At 36.1% G+C, this 17790-nt stretch overlaps 1 protein-coding gene across 2 annotated transcripts in view; it reads right to left on the bottom strand.

Annotated features, from left to right (window-relative positions):
- ULK4 (unc-51 like kinase 4) overlaps nucleotides 1-17790 on the bottom strand; it is a 264773-nt gene that overhangs the window by 84032 nt on the left and 162951 nt on the right. For both annotated transcript variants that reach the window (XM_041122173.1, XM_030007779.2), the window contains one exon: nucleotides 5676-5781. In XM_041122173.1, coding sequence (XP_040978107.1) covers nucleotides 5676-5781 — 106 coding nt within the window. The remainder of the gene's footprint in view (nucleotides 1-5675; nucleotides 5782-17790) is intronic.

Raw genomic sequence — 17790 nt, 5'->3', positions numbered from 1 at the left:
AGCACTACTAACTACAGACAATTAAAATGATTTAACATTTTCTATTCTTAATTTGTACAAACTACTTAAAAACCAAAAAAACCCAGAAACACAACAAGAAAAGAAACAAAAGTGACAAAAAGATGGAATTGAAGGCAAAATAAAGAGCCGATATATCCATGAATTTTACTGAGTATAAGACTTTTACTACATTAAGTGCTGTGGTGCACTTGGCTATTTATTACCCATCACGTTCCATATAATTAAGCAGTCTTGCATACTAACATCACTGACTTATCAAGCAGCCAAACCTTTGTGGTTCATCTCATGCCTAAATTTGTCAGTATGTCAATGCTTGTCAATAGACACAACATGCCTAAGACAGACAGTATGTCTTTTCAGTAGACTGTCCTAATGCCTGTCTAGAGAAACAGATGTTCATCTACTGCACTCCTACAACACCTGCTTAAGAGCTGATGATTCTAGCATCTAGAACCAGGTGTACATTTTGTAGCCAACAAATATTAACCCTTTTAATATGACAAGCACAAAGTAATATATAGCTGGTTGTTTCATGACCAGTAGAGCTAACAATACCCCATTTCCTAAAGGTTTGCATCCTATATCCCTGCCTACCTCCATGGTAATAAGTCACCATCCTTATCACTGATGACTCCCTTTCCCTATTTCCGAAACCTTGGCACTGCTTCGTCCTATGTCACCCAACTATAAGCATGTGCTATAGTGGGAGTTGCTCCCATACACTGACTGATCCTGTGGGATCATCACACAGGTACCTCCTCAGGCATTGACCAACACACTGTTGAACTTGGTGGTTACAATCCTAAAACAGAGAACTGCAGATATCCTAAAAAGCAAACGGGAAGTGAACACAGAAAAGACCAGGGGAATATACTAATTAATAGATCTTTACAGGCCTTTTAGTAGACCTCAGGATACTATAAAAGAGTATAAGTTTTAAGCTTTATAATTTTAAGTTAATTTAATAAATGCTAATGGAAATAGAATTCACAGATGAGAAGGTTTCACCTCCATCAGTAAGAACTATTATAATACAGGATATAAACTCAAACCAGTTAGCTCCACTTTGATCATGTCACAACTTTATGATAAAAGAAGGAAAACTGTTCAAGAATGATGTTCCTCTCCCATTTACATTCTTTAGTTCCTACCTGAAGGTGAAATAACATCTTTTGGGTTTTTGCAACTTAATTTCCATAGGGATGGTTCAAGATAATAGGTTACAAACAATGTTTTTTAAAATTTTGTAATTTGGAAACTTCAGGTATTAAAATTCCTTTCTTTCTGTAAATATATAAGTATTTATAAATATATATATATATTTTTTGCATGTCATGTATTGCACTACTCTGCAGTACATTAGGCAGGAACATTTAATTGATAAGCTCATACTATTGCCTTTCCCTAAGCTATGGCACTAATGTGTGTCTCTCCTTTCCTCAGATATTATTAGAGAACAAATATATACTTTGTATATGCAGACCTCTATACTCTCTCAAGTTAACTTAAAATTGTCCAATGAGTTCAAAAGATGGGGAAAGGGAGGAAAGAAAGAGACTAGCAGACAGAAGCCAAGACAGAGGGAAAGAGAGTAAGTCTCACATTCTTAGAAGACCATGCTAAAAATGACCACTATTGTCTTGGCTTTTTAGCATCTCCCCTTAACTATTCACAAGAGACCCTGCGTTAATCCCAGTCTCCTTACTGAATTCCAGTCTCGGTAATTAAACTGAATCATATTATTCCCCCCTGATTATTAAGTGGAAATTGTCATTAATGTTAACAGAACATTATTTAATAGCTGATAACACAAGCACAGGCCATTTTAAATTCCCTGTGTGACTTCAGTTGCATATGCTATTCTCCATTTCACCTTTAAACATTGCAAGTGGTTATCATTACATGTCTGATGTATTGTCACACAAAAGGACACAGTTCAGGGGAGAGAGAAATTAATGCTAGGCAATCCACACTGTACACAGGTTGCCGAAATGCACAACGTTATCATTGTTATTAATATGAAATCACAGTAGTAATGAAGCAAGTGCCATCATGCAAGATTTCCTTGAGAAAGGAGGAAGTTCAACATGTAAGCCACAACCCATTAAAAAAAAAAATCTCCTAATACAACTCCTTTGAGCAGGAGAGAGTTCTGAAGGCTAACAGGCACAAAAGGAAACAGTGACAAAGGTCTCTGAATGATCTATCTGCAAAAATACTGCTTCTTCGCAGCTGAAGAAAGGAATACACAGAATCACAAAGAAATCCTGATTGCTAATGTCTGGACTCCTGGAAACAAAAAAACTTGACAGGACTGATCCCCTAACCTGAGTTCCTTATAACATTTTTTTAGGGTATTTAGGGTTTTTAATTTCTAAAGCTCCATATATACATGAATTAATTATCACACTGTAATGGGGAAATAAGGGAAATTGATGACCCATAACAACCTGTCTTCAGCCTTTTTTTTTTTTTTTTAAGACAGTGGAATAGCTTATGAATGTTGAATGCCTTCATTAACAGCATGGATACAGAGTGTTAATAGGAAGGAATAACATGCACCTTCAGCAAGTTTGCAGATGACATTGAAATGAGGCAAGCAGTTGATGTGATGAAGGGCTGAGCTAACATTCAGATAGAGGTCAGAAAGCTGAAGAGCTCAAAAAATGGGCTGCCAGAAACCTCTTAAAGTTTAACAAAGGCAAATACAAAGTTCTGCACTTGGGAAGGAATAAATTCATGTAATATAACAGGCAGAGGCTGGAAATACACACACCATGTGGTCCACTCTCCTAAACATCTTGATTGCCCTCCTCCCGACTTGCTCCTGTCTGTCAATGTCTGTCTTATAGTTTGGAGCTCAAAAGTAGACACTGTATTCTAGATGAAATCTCACGAGTGCCAAATAGAGGAGAATAATCACTTCCCTCAACCTTCCAGTTATTCTTATCGCAGCCCTCTTTTGCCTTTATTGCTGCAAGGGCACACTGCTGACTCATGTTCAACTTTTCTATTTGGACTCCAGGATCGTTTTCTGCAAGAGGGAGCCTAGTTTCCATTTTGCTAGATCATGTTGTTCTCCATCACACAAAAATAATTCAAAAATGACAAGTTGAATATCAAAGATAGTGGCAGAGGAAGTTTAAGGTATTTTCCTGTAGTGAACACTATATATTTACAGCTGGCAATGAAAAGGATAAAAAGCCCTCCAGTTTGTATGGAATAACTTTTCTCTCTTTTTCATTCAAAGAAAATCTTACAGTCTACAATTACAAGATCAATACCTTCATAACATTCTTGCAAACCAAATTTCAGAAGTTCTTTACTCAACAATTAGGCCCTCAATCAATAAAGCACTGGCCAAACCCCAGGTTTTCAGTACTCTGAAGATTAGCCAGTGGGGAAAAGGGATGAGAAAAGATGGGGACGTTTTACTTGAGATAAATTATTTTTGGCTGCTGTGCTGTTTTTCATACTCAGGATGAAGTTCAGTGAGTCCAAGTTAGTGTTATCCAATTACTAATAATCTGAAAATATTACTGGAGTCATATATGACATAGCACAAGGAGAAGATAAAAGACTTTAATAATGTTTCTATTCCACTTCCTTAATTTGGAAACTAGCATGATGGAAGAGATGCGTTTTATTTTTGGAGCAGATGAGAAGCGAAAGAGCACTGATATACTACCAGCAGCATAAAAAGTACATGGGAGTTTGCTCTGTGAGATAATGAAGAGGAGATATTTAGGGAATGGATGCAGTTTTGCTATGTTGGTTAAATAGTTTTGCACCTAATTTGCCATGCAGAAAGGCAGAACATATTACTTTGACTAAGGCATGCCAATTACGTGGTTACAGTGCTTGTGGGACTTGAGCTAACTTCTCTGCATATCGTTATGCAGTTTTAACAAGTTATCCTGTTGCAGCTCAGGTCAGCGCTAGCTTTGGATTTTGCCCGACAGAGAGCAGATGTGCCCACAGATAGTAAAAGCAGTACATACATCTAAACCCCAAGAAACCCCAAGCAGCTCTAAGTGTGATAGGCAGTTTGCTGAGAAATAACCAAAGAATCAGAAGCCTATAAACCATCCCTCTCCAATTCAGTCATATTTTCCTCTTCTTTCTTTTCTTCTGGCCCTATTCTCACACCACTAACTTCAGAGTGGATCTGTTTGCAACGGAGGAGAGGACCATGTTATTAGCTACAATGTCAAGTTCCAGTTCGTCTCCTGAATGATGGCATTGTCCATTCAATCCCTTCAGAGTAAAAAGGACCAGGAATTCAGCTCTCCCACTTCCTGGGTGAGTGCTTTAACTGCTAAGGTAATTACAAAAATGAGGGCATGACCACTACTACCAATCTTGATGGAGTTTTAGGCTGGTATGTGTTCTGAATTTTTTTTTTTTAATCGCATATATAAGGCAGATCCAATTCTTCAAATTTGCTCATCACCATCAGTGTTTATCCTTAAACCATTAATCACACCATGCCTCATCTGGCTCCTTCTCTGATGTGATGACTACAGAAAAGCTACACACTGATGAAGTTTCCCCCTCACACCCCACACAATCTTTTCCTAGAGACTTTTAAAAGGTTTTCTCTCAACTCTTGGCTTCACAAGAGACCTAGCTGTCTCTTCACTGTCTCTCTATGCAAATTTCTTCCTTTTCCTTCTGCAGGATGTTATATACTGCTATGCCAGTAGTCTAGGTCTTTGATTTATTCTATACAAATAGTACAAACAGTAGTGTAGATCCGTATTGCTGGATGTCACTCACTCATTAATGATCAATAAAAGTAATACTATCAATGTGAATATTTCTAAACAAGTTTTTAAATTTATATAGATTTCCAACAGCAGAAACTTTCTCTTCATTTTGTAAGCAAGAACCAATTTCTAAATAAAAGGAGCTTCGATAATAAAACATAGTGAAATGAAGACATGGAATGGTTTTTAGACTAAGACTTTGATTCAGTGTCAGACATTCAATGTCAGATTCAACGTCAGACATTGGAATGGGCTGCCCAGGGAAGTGGTTGAGTCACCATCCCTGGAGGTACTCAAAAAGCGCGTAGACAGGGTACTCCATAACATGGTTTAGTGCGCATGGATGATGGTTGGACTCGATGATCTTGAAGGTCTTTTCCAACCTAAATGATTCTATGACTCTATGACTTCATAGTCAGTTTGGGCCCCACCCCGTTAGTCTACATCACTGGACTGGAACAGAAGCTAGTTTTTTAGAAAGTGCAGTAATATTGTACAACTTATCCTTTCACAGGTTTGAGCAGTGAGAAAAGGAAGAACTGGCAGAGGCTTGCTCTGCCTGCATTCTGCACTGTTCTGATCAGAGCTCTAGCCCACTCCTTTCCAAAGCCATTCTTCATGGGCGTAACATAACTTTCAGTCAGTAATTCTTTTGTAACAGCATTTTCTTGGAGGAACAGCTTTCTAAAAGTTAAATTTATAATGAAATCAGTAAGGGAGGTAGCTGAAGTGATGAAGATTACCAGCCAGTTACAATGCAATCATCTAACAACCCCTATAGAATATAAATACATAAAAGTCTACAGTTTCACACAGTGCCAGATATTACAACAGACTGGGAAACATCTATGGTAAGGAGAATAACAAAAGATAAAGATGACATACCTTCTTCAAAGAGTAGCATCATGTTTGTGCTTTTGTTAGCAACCATGTTATTCAGTAAGGCAACTACAGTTTGCACTGTATTCCCAAGTATACTGTCTTGGTGTTCCTGTAAAAACAACAAAAAAAAACCCCAAATAAAATAATCTAGTTTTCCTTTTGCAAGGTTAGAAGAAGACTATTCCCTTCCAAAAATGTAGTAATACAAAAGCAATACTCTCTCAGTCCCTTAGTTCAACATTTAAAATACTAGAAAACCAGCCAAATATCTTAGTAGGTAACATCAATTTCAGGGAGTCAAATCTAAAAACTTGGACCAAAATTTCTCCCAAGTTCTTTTGAACTGAAAGAGTTCCTAATTAGGTCTAAAATTTTAGGACTTTTAAAAATGACATAGAGCTTTATCAACCTAATCTCTGTATATTCAGAACCAGGAACATTTCCCTTTGTATGGTATTTCTTTTATTAATGGTATTAATTTTACTCTTTTCAGTTTCAGCTTGATAACCCACAGTAAGTCGTAAAAGCTATTTGGTTTTTTTTGTATACTTTCATAAGTATAAAATTAATTTCACATGCACATTAAAGACCTATTTCTGTATTGAATTGCATCGCCTATGATGTCTTTCTCATGCTTGATGATTGCTTCAGTGATTTTTCACAATTTTCTGAGACTATGCTGGTAAAAGGAAGGCGTCGGGGTTTATAAAGAAATTTATTTTCCCCTCTTACAGTTAAGACACTTGCACACCCAACCTGAAAAGGGTGGATAAGGCAGTGCAATCAAAGCATTTGTTTATTCATGCTAGTGACAATAACAATTCAGGTAACTTCCAAGAAGCCTAAACAGGACAAGCTTTTCCAAATCTGAGTCTAGATATAAATATAAGCCTGAATACATTTCAAATCTCCCTATAAGTTTCATGAAATATTTTGTCTGATTTTTCAGACTCAAAGCCAGATAGAAACATACATCCAAAGTGAAAATAACAACATTAACAAAAAACGGTCATATTTCATATAATGTAGACTTTTCACATGCACCTAGGTGACTTCCATGCTTCCTTTTCCCATCAAATCTCTCAATATACTGATATCACTCAACTACTTCATTGCCACAGAATACGCCATCTATTCTGATCCATCTCCTGTCTGACAGTAGGCCTTTGAAAAAAGTTAAAATTTAAGCTGGACAAGATGAAAGATTATTGGTCTGAAGTTAAGTATTTCAGATGACAAAAATTACTTCAGCCCTTGAATACAAAGGAACACCCTCCCTGAAAGTTCTTTCAGGAGACAAGTGCCGGTGGCCAAGAACAATTTATTTTCTACATCTCTTCGCTCAGGTATTTATGACCTTCTGTCTCAGATGTATGCTTGAAAACAGCAGTAATCTATCCCTCTTTGGGGTAATCTTATTGACCATCTAAATACCATACCTAGTGCAGAATTAGGCTGCTTGACTGTTACCCAGCAGCAATCACAAACAACATATTTTACGATTCTTCCAAGAATTCACTTCAAGTCACCCTATGAACGCCATTCAGAGTGATAACTCTAGTTTATAAGTCACTTTTTGGGTTCGGACAGGACTAAGTCAGCAGCACTGCATTTAGGATAAACCACACTATTTGAATCCCTGCCTGGAAACTTCACATAACTGGTTGAAAGAAATTCTGAAGTGAGACACTCCTGATTTTTATTTCTTGACCATTCTGATAAAATTCAGAATACTGTCAAATGCAACTTCGATGCCACTTCAGAAAGTCCTCTGTTACAGTGGTTAAAAAGGGTCATGCTATGTGAAGAACAAATGTTTTCCTTTAAACATTTAACTACTGAAGGAAAGATTTTGACAGGCAGAGGGTCAGATGGTTGCTTTGAAAGCATTAATTTCTGTTTCTGCACTCAAAACCTAAAACTAAATGCTATTACTTCCTGTAAATACCATGAAATATACATGATACGGCATAACACATTAACAGATAAAGAAATATATAAACATACACAGCCTCCTATTCAACTTCAGGCTATATGAATTTTCTATTCGTACTAGAGCATTCTACACTGGATCATAAGGAGAAGAGACAAGGAAGAGTGGCGCTCAGCCTTTTGAAGGACTGTAGTTTCCTACCAAACCCTAAAAAAATATATATCCAAAAGCCCCAAAGTCCTATTTACTTTACATAGCAATTTGAGATGTCATTTATGATTTCTATAAAGAGTACAATAAATATTTGTTCCTCTGAAGGTTTAAAATACAGCCTGATAAATTTAAAAGCAATGTTGGAAAGTATAAACACTACATTCTTCAAAAGACAAGGTAACCAGTACAGAAAAAAGATACCATAAAGCCATGGTACTAAAAATAAATTTGAAGTTATTTCCTACAGATAGCTTAAGGGTAAGAAAAACATTTTTTTCAAGAGATCAACAATGTGTTTATCTTGTAGCCTATGATCACAATATCTTATTTATTCTCCAAAAGAACATTTAGAAAACAATACATCAGATAGTAAGAATGACTATTTGTGTTATTGAAGTTAGATACATACTCTGAAAATACAAAATTAATAAAAGCAAAAAAAAAAAAAAGCACAAGTGCCAAAATGAGAGCTGACTCAAATATTTTCTTTGCAAGTACAATATTTCTATTACTGCCCCATATATGTGAAGTAAACATCTTCTAGTAAAATTCCCTTTTGAGATATGCAATTACAAGAGAAGCTGGTAGTTGCTTACGATAGCAATCTTTTGCATTCACCAGGTTAGGAACATTAAAATGAAGCCATCTTTGCTTTTAACGGAGATCAATTATACTATACAATCCCCTACTGAAAGACTAGCACTGATGCTTTTACTTATATCAAAGCATGCGTAACAGAACTTACCTTACCCTAAACACATATAAACCAGAATTCAAGATGCAATGTAGATATCTTGAGGAAGGAAAATGGTCTCTTAATGATTAAAATAATCTTACAAATGGTATACTCAGCTGTACTACTAGACTTTTAACGTATGTATCATAGATAGTTTTTGACAAGATACTAGGTTTCAAGAAGCTACAGGTATGCTTTACTTATCTAAGTCATCATTGATTGCTGTTATACTTGATTTTAGAGGTTTATATAAAAATATTTAACTTCTTCATAATCTATCAAGGAGCAAAGCTGATCTAATTTGTGTGCACAGCACCACAGACTGTGGACATTTAACGAACAGTGCACTTGACAGCTTTAATAAAACATAGCATTTGCCAGCAGAGATAATTAGAATTGAAGCAGCAAAAATTCTAGTGTTTGGCAACACAGATGAAACAACTTCATTAAAATGTACAGCTTCGGTGAATTAAAGGCAGGAAAGCACTGGACCCTGAAGAATCAGTCTTCTCAAAACTAATTGCTTCAGTGCTTGAAAAGGACAGCTATGAAATACCAAGGGCATAACAAGGAAATACTAGCATAAAAAAAAGGAACCACAGAAGATAAATCAGGCTTTTCAAATAGGACTGCACTGTATTTAGGCCATTAAACTTTTCATTCTAATTTTGAAGGGTTGTATGTTAACAAAAGAAATCAGTTGAACTATTTTTTTTTAAAGCCAGTTAGGTAAGAGGGTGTGAATTAGCAAAGTGGGAGTATGAATCTTGGCAAGATACTATGGCTAAAGCTGCCATTTCTCGTCCTTTAAGTGGATTAGAACTTCGAACAGCATAGGCAAACTACAGTATTTTAATTACAATTTAGATACTGAAAGAGATGGCAATTGTGATAAGAGGTTACCAGTTTGGGAGACTTCACATACATGCCTCCTACTCATGTATCTACGAATCCAGAAGAAAATACACTAAATGCTGTGTTTACAGATATGCTGTAATTAAATCTAAGGACCGCTATATACCACAGCACTACTGCTCATTCAATACAATCAGAGTGATTAAACTTTAACTATAAAGGGACTCTCCTTCTCAAGATTACATATGACCTATGAAAGCAAGTTAGGTAAATAAGGGGATGTAACAAGATGGAGGCTTGATTTTTCATGCACTAAATCCACTGAAAGAAGAAAATTATAGAAATGAACTATATCTAAATTACATTTACTAAAAGATGCCATTTTTATGTGATGATTCTTTGGCACAGTATAGTTGAGATAAAATAAACGAAAGCATTGATGCTCACAAGGACTTCTAACAAAAGCACAGTTTAATACTGCATTCAACCTAGCTTATTTTGATATACTGTATTACTTTGAATATATGAAATAGAGGATCAGAAACTTTTCTGGACATAACAGTAGAACCCTTCTGTATGAAATGGTATTATTAGCATACAGCCTGCAAGGGACATTCACAACAGCATATGCAGCATTCTTCAATCACAAGAGGAAGCCCACTCAGAAACAAATTTAATCCAGCTATATATGTAGTTGGCTGATCTGGTCTTTAACATTTTGTGGCTTTTGATGCATAAGACCAGTTATGCATAAACTGAAAGCATATAAGTATGGACCTCTAACATTAAGGTAATACTATTTTCCTTATTGATGATCTAAGTCACAAGTAAGCACAGCCATGTCTGTTGCTACTCTGCTTTTCAAAAATCAGCCTTTTTCAAAAGCACAGTTCTAACAGAGCTAATATTTCCAAATATTTTCCTCTAGGTATGGTAATACAATAAGGAGCAACTACTAATCTGGTAACCCATTTCTGAAATAATCATGCTTCTCAGATGTATCACAACAGTGATACATTCAGTCCACACATGAAGATCAGAAGTCTTGCAACTTTCACAGAAATTCCTGTTGGAATATTAAAAAAAACCCAAAAACCAAACTGTATTCTTAGTCACCAAGTGCTTAGGCAAAGTCAATTGAGGACAGGGAAACAGTAGTAATTTTGAAGGACTGATGAAGGAGAAAGGATACCATTAATAAAAACCTAGTATGTAAAGTACCAACCAACAGAAAGCAGTAGTGTTAGTCTTAGGTTTTGTTTTCCTACCCACTGCAGCAGGCGATGCAAAATTTCACAAGATTCTTTTTGAGAAGTACATCCATTTTTTAGAAGTATATCAATTTACAAGTGTGTTCTCTTGCCATACCAAAGTTCAGATTTTCAGACACCTAACAATCTTGTCTTTTTATTCTGGAACTCATTTGTTACTCCCTTTTCATTTCACCAAATTCCTTGTTATCTTGGAGACAAGCATGTAATTTTATCTGTGTTAATGGTCAGAATCTCAGGAGGCATAAGGAGCAAAGGTGACATTTACAACAAACAGAGCTCTAAAGAACATAGCCTCTCTAGAATGAAAAGATAAAATTTTTTACTTTTAGAAAACCAGCTTCTGTCAAGATCATACAAGAACTTCTTTTGCACAACAAACATTAAGGACTGAAAATATAAATAAGGCCTGTGCCCTTTCTCTTCTAATTTTATTCCCAAATACCATGAGAATACAACTTCAAAGAATGGACATGTGAACAAGAACAGTATTTTTAACACCACCTATTAATAGGGTAACTACTTTTCCTCCTTTAAGAAGACCACTTCATGTTTCAAACTTGAGGAAGTTGAATAAATGATGCTAATCCAAGCAGGAACATTTAAGCAGCGAGTTAGGGATTACGAAAGTGTCCTATGTCAGCAAGCATGAGATTTATAAACTATAAGAAGAGAAGAATACTTAAATCTGTTCTGAATTAGAGGTAGACAATCTTCAAGGTTATTAAGAGGGAAACCGTATGAAGGTTTGTCATCAATACTACTTTATACATGATGAAAAGAGAAAGATTCCAGGATATCAGCACACTTTTAAAATTAACATATAATTTTTGTAGTATAAACTATGAAAGTCCCAAATCTTGAGTAAGAATTCCTATTTGTCTTTGCTTTTGTTTTGTATTTATCTGACAAAAAAACCCCAGTTATTGACATGAAAGTTTCTGTTAGTCAGTTTTCAGTGAATTAGACAGTCATCTTGGGGGGGGGGGGGGGGGACCAACAACAGGAAACTAATCGTCCAATTCAGTGAAATTGACGTACCATTTTTTGTCTAATTTTTGGACAAAGACAGGATAATTTTTTTTTGTAGCACAACACAGAAAACAATAACCAGCCATGCAATCTTACACTCACTGTTACAGATGAAGTGCAAAGCAACTCAGCAGCAAATCTCTAAATGCAATGTCGTTTCTTCTTCCTACGGAATTGCACCTAAATTTCTGGCATCAACAAAACCTTAAAGCTTCTCCTTTTGCTCCTGAGAACCTTAGCAAAAGAACTCATTCTCAAGGGAAATTTGCTTTCTTGTCAACAGAGGGAGCCTGAGAAGACTCCTCTCTCACATAGTCAGGCTCCTTCACAGGGAAGGCACTCTGAAGCAATTTCCTATAAAAACATAATTTTCCCCATTACCTAGAAAGAAGTATCCATGCAATTAGCTTCCCAAGTATTAAAGCTATTCATTGTGATAACACTCAGAAACTCCCTTAAAAGAAAAATTTTCTCACGACTGAAGAGAGCGTATGAAAAAGCAGCTATATAGATAATCTTACTCTGGAGAATTAAACTTCCTCATATCAAGGAAGATCCCAGCACCCTGGAAGCATTCATGCTGGTATGTTCTGAAGAAATGAAGCTCTAGAAGTAATTGATACCACCACAGCAGTAACTTCATATTCACTATCATAAATCTGTAGATGGTTTGGAAAGCCTCAAGTATAAGTGAAACATTTGAACTGCAAAGTCACCTGGGACCTGCAATCAACCATTACACCAAGACAATTCCTTACCAAAATATTCACTTCTCAGACTTGCGTTTTCAGCATTAATTAAAAGCTAGTTCTTGAACAGCTTCAGAATGACAGATACCAATCAACTCACATCTCTTTTTCTGCATGGATTTTGCTTTAATGTAAAAGACACTTTGTCACCACAAGGAAAGAAGTTTAGATGAGTTTGGGGAATTTGCTGGTGACTTTTTAATTTAGAGAACATAAATTCATTAGACTTATCCGAAGGACCATATTAACATTTTTGACTGGAAAAGGTTTGAAGGGTTCAAAATGGAATTTCTGCTTAAAATCATAAAGAGAGACACATGCTGAATAGGGTGCTAAGTTAGGGTACTCACCTAGGATACTGAAAATTTAGTTTCAAGTCTCTGCTAGAATTGTGCTGTGCAGGGATTTGAATATTGATCTCCTATACCCTGCGTTCCTTAATCCATCATCAGCTGTTAAGGAATGGGTCAGTCTCTTTTCCCTAGAACCTGCTTGCTTCTCTACAGATAACTAGTTGCTCAATCAGTAGTTAAAAGCAAAACCTGATACAGACTCAGTTTACACCGCCTACTGAGGTGTGCAAGATCGACATTGAAATACCTTTCCCAACATTTTCCCTATCAACTGACAAAAACTGTGGAAAAACTAGACTTCTCTGAGGAAGTAAAAGGGATAGTAAAAATATCCATTGCCTCTCTCAATCTCAAATTGAATGTTTTATTCTTCATACTCACAGACTATCTTAAAACTTAGTGGTGCTGGTGAAAAAGGTGTTGAATGAGAAGCCATGGGCTGACAAAGCAGCACAAAATACTATTTAGTTTGAAACATGCTGTTTTTTCACACATTCACCTTTACTCAATCTGTAAATGCAACAGAGAATGTTGATAATTCTTTTATTCAAATTACATTAAACTTGAAAACAATGAAGGGCTGTTAAATCAAAAGGAAGCATCTGCTGAATCTTCTGTTACTAGATTCATAGTACAGTCTCATTACCTTTGGCACCTTCAAAATAATTTTATTATTTCTTAATTTCTACTATTAGGTTTTTTAGGGATTATTTAAGTAGTTAATTACTAGTCTGAAAGACGTTAGGAAATTCTCACTTTTTTGTATCTTTTTTTAAGGCAGCCTGTTAATCTCAATCTTGGACACCAGTTCGTAGAGATTTTGCATTTTCCCAGAGACATGCATTTAGAAAACAAACATACTCAACAATCGGACTGTATCAGCTGTCAACACTTCACTCAGCTCAGAGTACACATACTACAGTGTATGGATGCCCTAGCAAATTCATGTCCCAGCCCTTCCCCACTCAAGTTATTCCTCTAGCAGTAAGCTACATCTTCTTTCATGTTCCTGTCATGGGCTTAGACAGACAAGCAATTATGCTCTAAACAAACTATATTCCTCCTATGACACTAGGCAGACAAGGCAAGAGAAATTATGAACTGATAAGTGAAAACTCTACCTAGCAAAACACTGTTTATTAATGTAAGTAAAAAATTGTTAAATTACTCATCATCACAGTGCATTTTTGTGGTGTTATACTCAATAAACATTAGCTTTCAACAATAGTTATTTGCTTAAGAGTGAAATTCATATATACTCTAAAGAAATATTATAGGGAGATTTTATTTGGCATAATTTTTCTTTGCTTAACATTCATGGTCAAGACAAGACAATCCATGATTGGCCCAACACTTAAATTATAAGAACTCCCTTTCAAATCACCAGCCTCCTCCCTTCCTTCTGACATTGCAGAAGGTTACAGAATTGGGTATCTCCTCCGTTTTAGCACTACTGCTTCCAGAAGACTGAACACTGGAAAAAAAAAAGTATAATGGATGATAGGCTCACATGTGTGTTGGGTTTGTTGGGGGTTTCGGGGTTTTTTTTTTTTGTTTTTCAATCAGTTAATTAAGGACCATGAACATTAGCAAACCTTTACTATAATCACATTATTAAATACTTACAAATCGAGGAAATGAAAAATATTTTAGGTATATTACAATATCTTTGTGAAATATAGGAATAGGGTTTATGGGTAAACTATCTCTGTAAAGTTTCTTCCTCTATAAATTAGTGGTATATAATCTCTACTCTCAACTCTGTCTCAAGTTAATGTTCCCTGACAAACAGTATGTATATTACACAAACACACTTTCATACCCCATGTATCACAGTGTTAGCTTGGCACTTATTCAAGAACTCAAGAATGAATGCATTTTCTTCTTATGCCAAGCTGTGTATATGAAGTCCGAGAATAAAAGGAGCTGGGATGAAAGTGAAAATCAATGGTCTGAGCAGAATTGAACTATGATACTGGGGCAAAGATTCAGAATTTGAAGGCAAGATTAGAATTCATAGTAGTCCTAACTGTGTGTGTGCCACAGTGACTAAAACTCTCCTGAGTATAAGTAGATTTAATACGCATATTTAAGCTAAATAAGACTTGCAGTATTTGCTACCTCTCTTAACGTCAGTTTACAAAAAGAAGTATTTGTGAAACCCAGGCCTAAAAAATGTAACATTCATAGCAAACAAAAATCTCCCTGCTCTCAGAGAAACAAGCCTGGTATTAAGAGCCACATTTGGGAATATTTGGAAGGAGCAGTTTGGATTCATACCCAGATGACTTTGGAACTGGAACAAAAAAAAACCAACCAAAAAAAAAAAGCAATTAGAGTTTCTTTTTCAGAAAGAAACTTTTCTTTCATTTCTTATTCTATGTCAATACTAGAACCACACTTTCTCTTGTAGACACAACAGGAAGGAAGCTTACTGTTATCCAAAAAACTCCCAGAGAGATACAAACCACCCATGAGCCTAACGTGGTGTCTAACAAACAAGCCACCAACCCCATTCTTTAATCAAATTCTGTGCGAGGTTAACATGATTTTGCTTTATTAGTGTTTACCAGAAGGAACGGCATGTAGTTGGGATAAAAAATTAAATAGAATAAATAAATCTAGAGACTAAAAAGACAGAACTTCAAGGTTAAATGACAGTACCTTCTCCCTGCTTAAATTTTTCTAGGATGATGCTGCAGTTTCCAGACCTCACGGAGTTTGCTTTTAAATTAGTTCTGCCTGTGGCAGCAGAACCAAAGACGGCATATGTATCTTGGTTATGTTGGTCTGAGACAGACATAACGTTTTTTCCCTTCATCATGATCTTTATTTATTCTTTTATTTGTTTTCTTCCTGCTTTGCATTTAATACTTACTCTGTCTCTACCTGTGACCCTAGAAAAAGTGAACACGATAAAGTTCACTTTAGTAGGTCATATTTCAGGTACGTATTTCAGCAAAATACTTATGAAATGACAGCCCCATTTTAGCTCTATAAAATACTGACAGCATGAATGCAACATCAGTCACAGGAATTATATCCTCCAGCCACTGGAATTCACTGATATTGGAAGACAACTGTTTCCTTAGCTGGCAGTGGTCTGCCAGTGATGCTAGACTACAAAGCAGCATCTGAACCAGAACTGATGGGAAGAAAGTAAAATGGAGAAAGAAATGAGAGCTAACAAGAAGGCAAAGGCACAACTTCGGATTTAAAAGCTGGTCTTAACTCAGATCTACAAGAGTACAAGGGAAGGACACCAATTCTGCTTCTCATAAGCATCTGCAAAGCAGTATCAGATGCTATGACTTAAAAGAAAGCATACCTCTTTCTGCTACATATGATCTCACCCATAATTTATTCCATTTTTATAGGAGGTTAACAGATGGATCAAAGACAGAATCAAGAATGACTAACATCAGCAAAATAGGAAGCTCTTCTAAACAAGCCCTACTTCTTTCTCAGAGGAAGTTATTCTGCACTTTATTAGTAGTATTCTTAACAATATGTTGAACACTATTTTTTAATTTGCACATCTTTCCAGGGTAATTTCCAACTGATTTATTATAGTTTTCTTCATAGTCTCGCCTCACCTCTTCCTCCCAAGTAACTTCTATTTAAGTGCCTACATACTGATTCAAGAAATGAACTTTAGGAATACGGGTTTGAAAATTGGTATAAGGTTACAAAACCAAATTCTAGTTATTAACGACAGAGATATATTCCAGTCACCAATTTGTGTTTTCTTCTGAGCACAGGTTCAATTCAAACCTTCCTGCTTTCCGTGACTGTTAAGGAAGTTATCGCCTAGAAACCCAAGAGATACACTATGAAGGCACTGCAAACATAGTGCCTTCAACCCCCCAAAGAGTGACCTTTTATTTCTTTTCCCCCTCATGTAGCTCATTTCAGTACTAAACAGATACTACATGTTTATATGAGAATTTATGTCTATTGCTTTAAAAGGACAGGATACATTAAATATATATATACACACACATAAGTATAGATATACACACACATTTTCTCGTAAATTATTTTAACTATGACATACAAAATTCAAATTAAACCATTCTAGCGACACTGAAAAATTAATGACTCGAGACTCTATGTTGTTTCAAAACAGAGCTGGATTTTCCATTCCTTCAAATATGCAAGACTTCAAAAAGTGTTCCCAGTCTGCACTGATGCACTCCCTAGGTGTATCCCACAGTGGTTCCCTATCTCCCACGAAGTGTAGTGGACTGAAGTTCTTCTATTTCTCCTCATTTTAAGTGAAAGTCCAGGTCACCAGAAGCCTCTGCTATAAGGAAAATTTAATGTATACAAACTGAAGCAACTTCAGTAGGAGATGGTGAGATGCTAGTGAAACATCTTGCCTAGTACTCAAAATACTCATTTTGAGCTTCACACACCCAGTGTCAGCCATTCCCTCTGGGTGATTCTGAACTTGGGATCTGCACTTGGCCCCTTCCCCTAGGGCATTCCTGATGAACAACTACTGGCTGCCCTGAGGTCTGCCTTTCTCCTCTGCTTTCCATGCCACTTTGTGCAGAAATTTCACCCTGAACACAAGAAGCCTTTCTCAGTGAAACTTACATTCAAATTGGAATAACATAATGAAACACTGAAACAACCCAAATACTTCCTTCCTCAAACAACACACTCAAGTCCTGAAAACCATGGAGCCATCACCAGTTCCTATCAGCAAGGTTCTGCTGCTCTGGCCAAGTTGCCTACCAACAAAGAGTAGTTTTATTCTCATACAAACTCATAGCCTGAAAAGGAGCTGGATACTTTTAAATCAAAGTACCATTTTGATGCTAAGAGAAAGGCATAAAATATCATTGAGAACTAATTTTATTATCACTAGACGCCAGACAGAAATTTTAGCCCATATACAATGTCACACAATGTGTCATTGCACTGTAAAAGGAAAGAATAAGGAAAAAACCACCACCAAAACAAAAACC

This window comes from Aquila chrysaetos, chromosome 3 (assembly GCF_900496995.4).
Source record: "Aquila chrysaetos chrysaetos chromosome 3, bAquChr1.4, whole genome shotgun sequence".
In the NCBI taxonomy this organism is placed as follows: domain Eukaryota; kingdom Metazoa; phylum Chordata; class Aves; order Accipitriformes; family Accipitridae; genus Aquila; species Aquila chrysaetos.
Note: the sequence above shows the minus strand (reverse complement) of the source record. Positions and strands in the feature narration are given on the sequence as shown.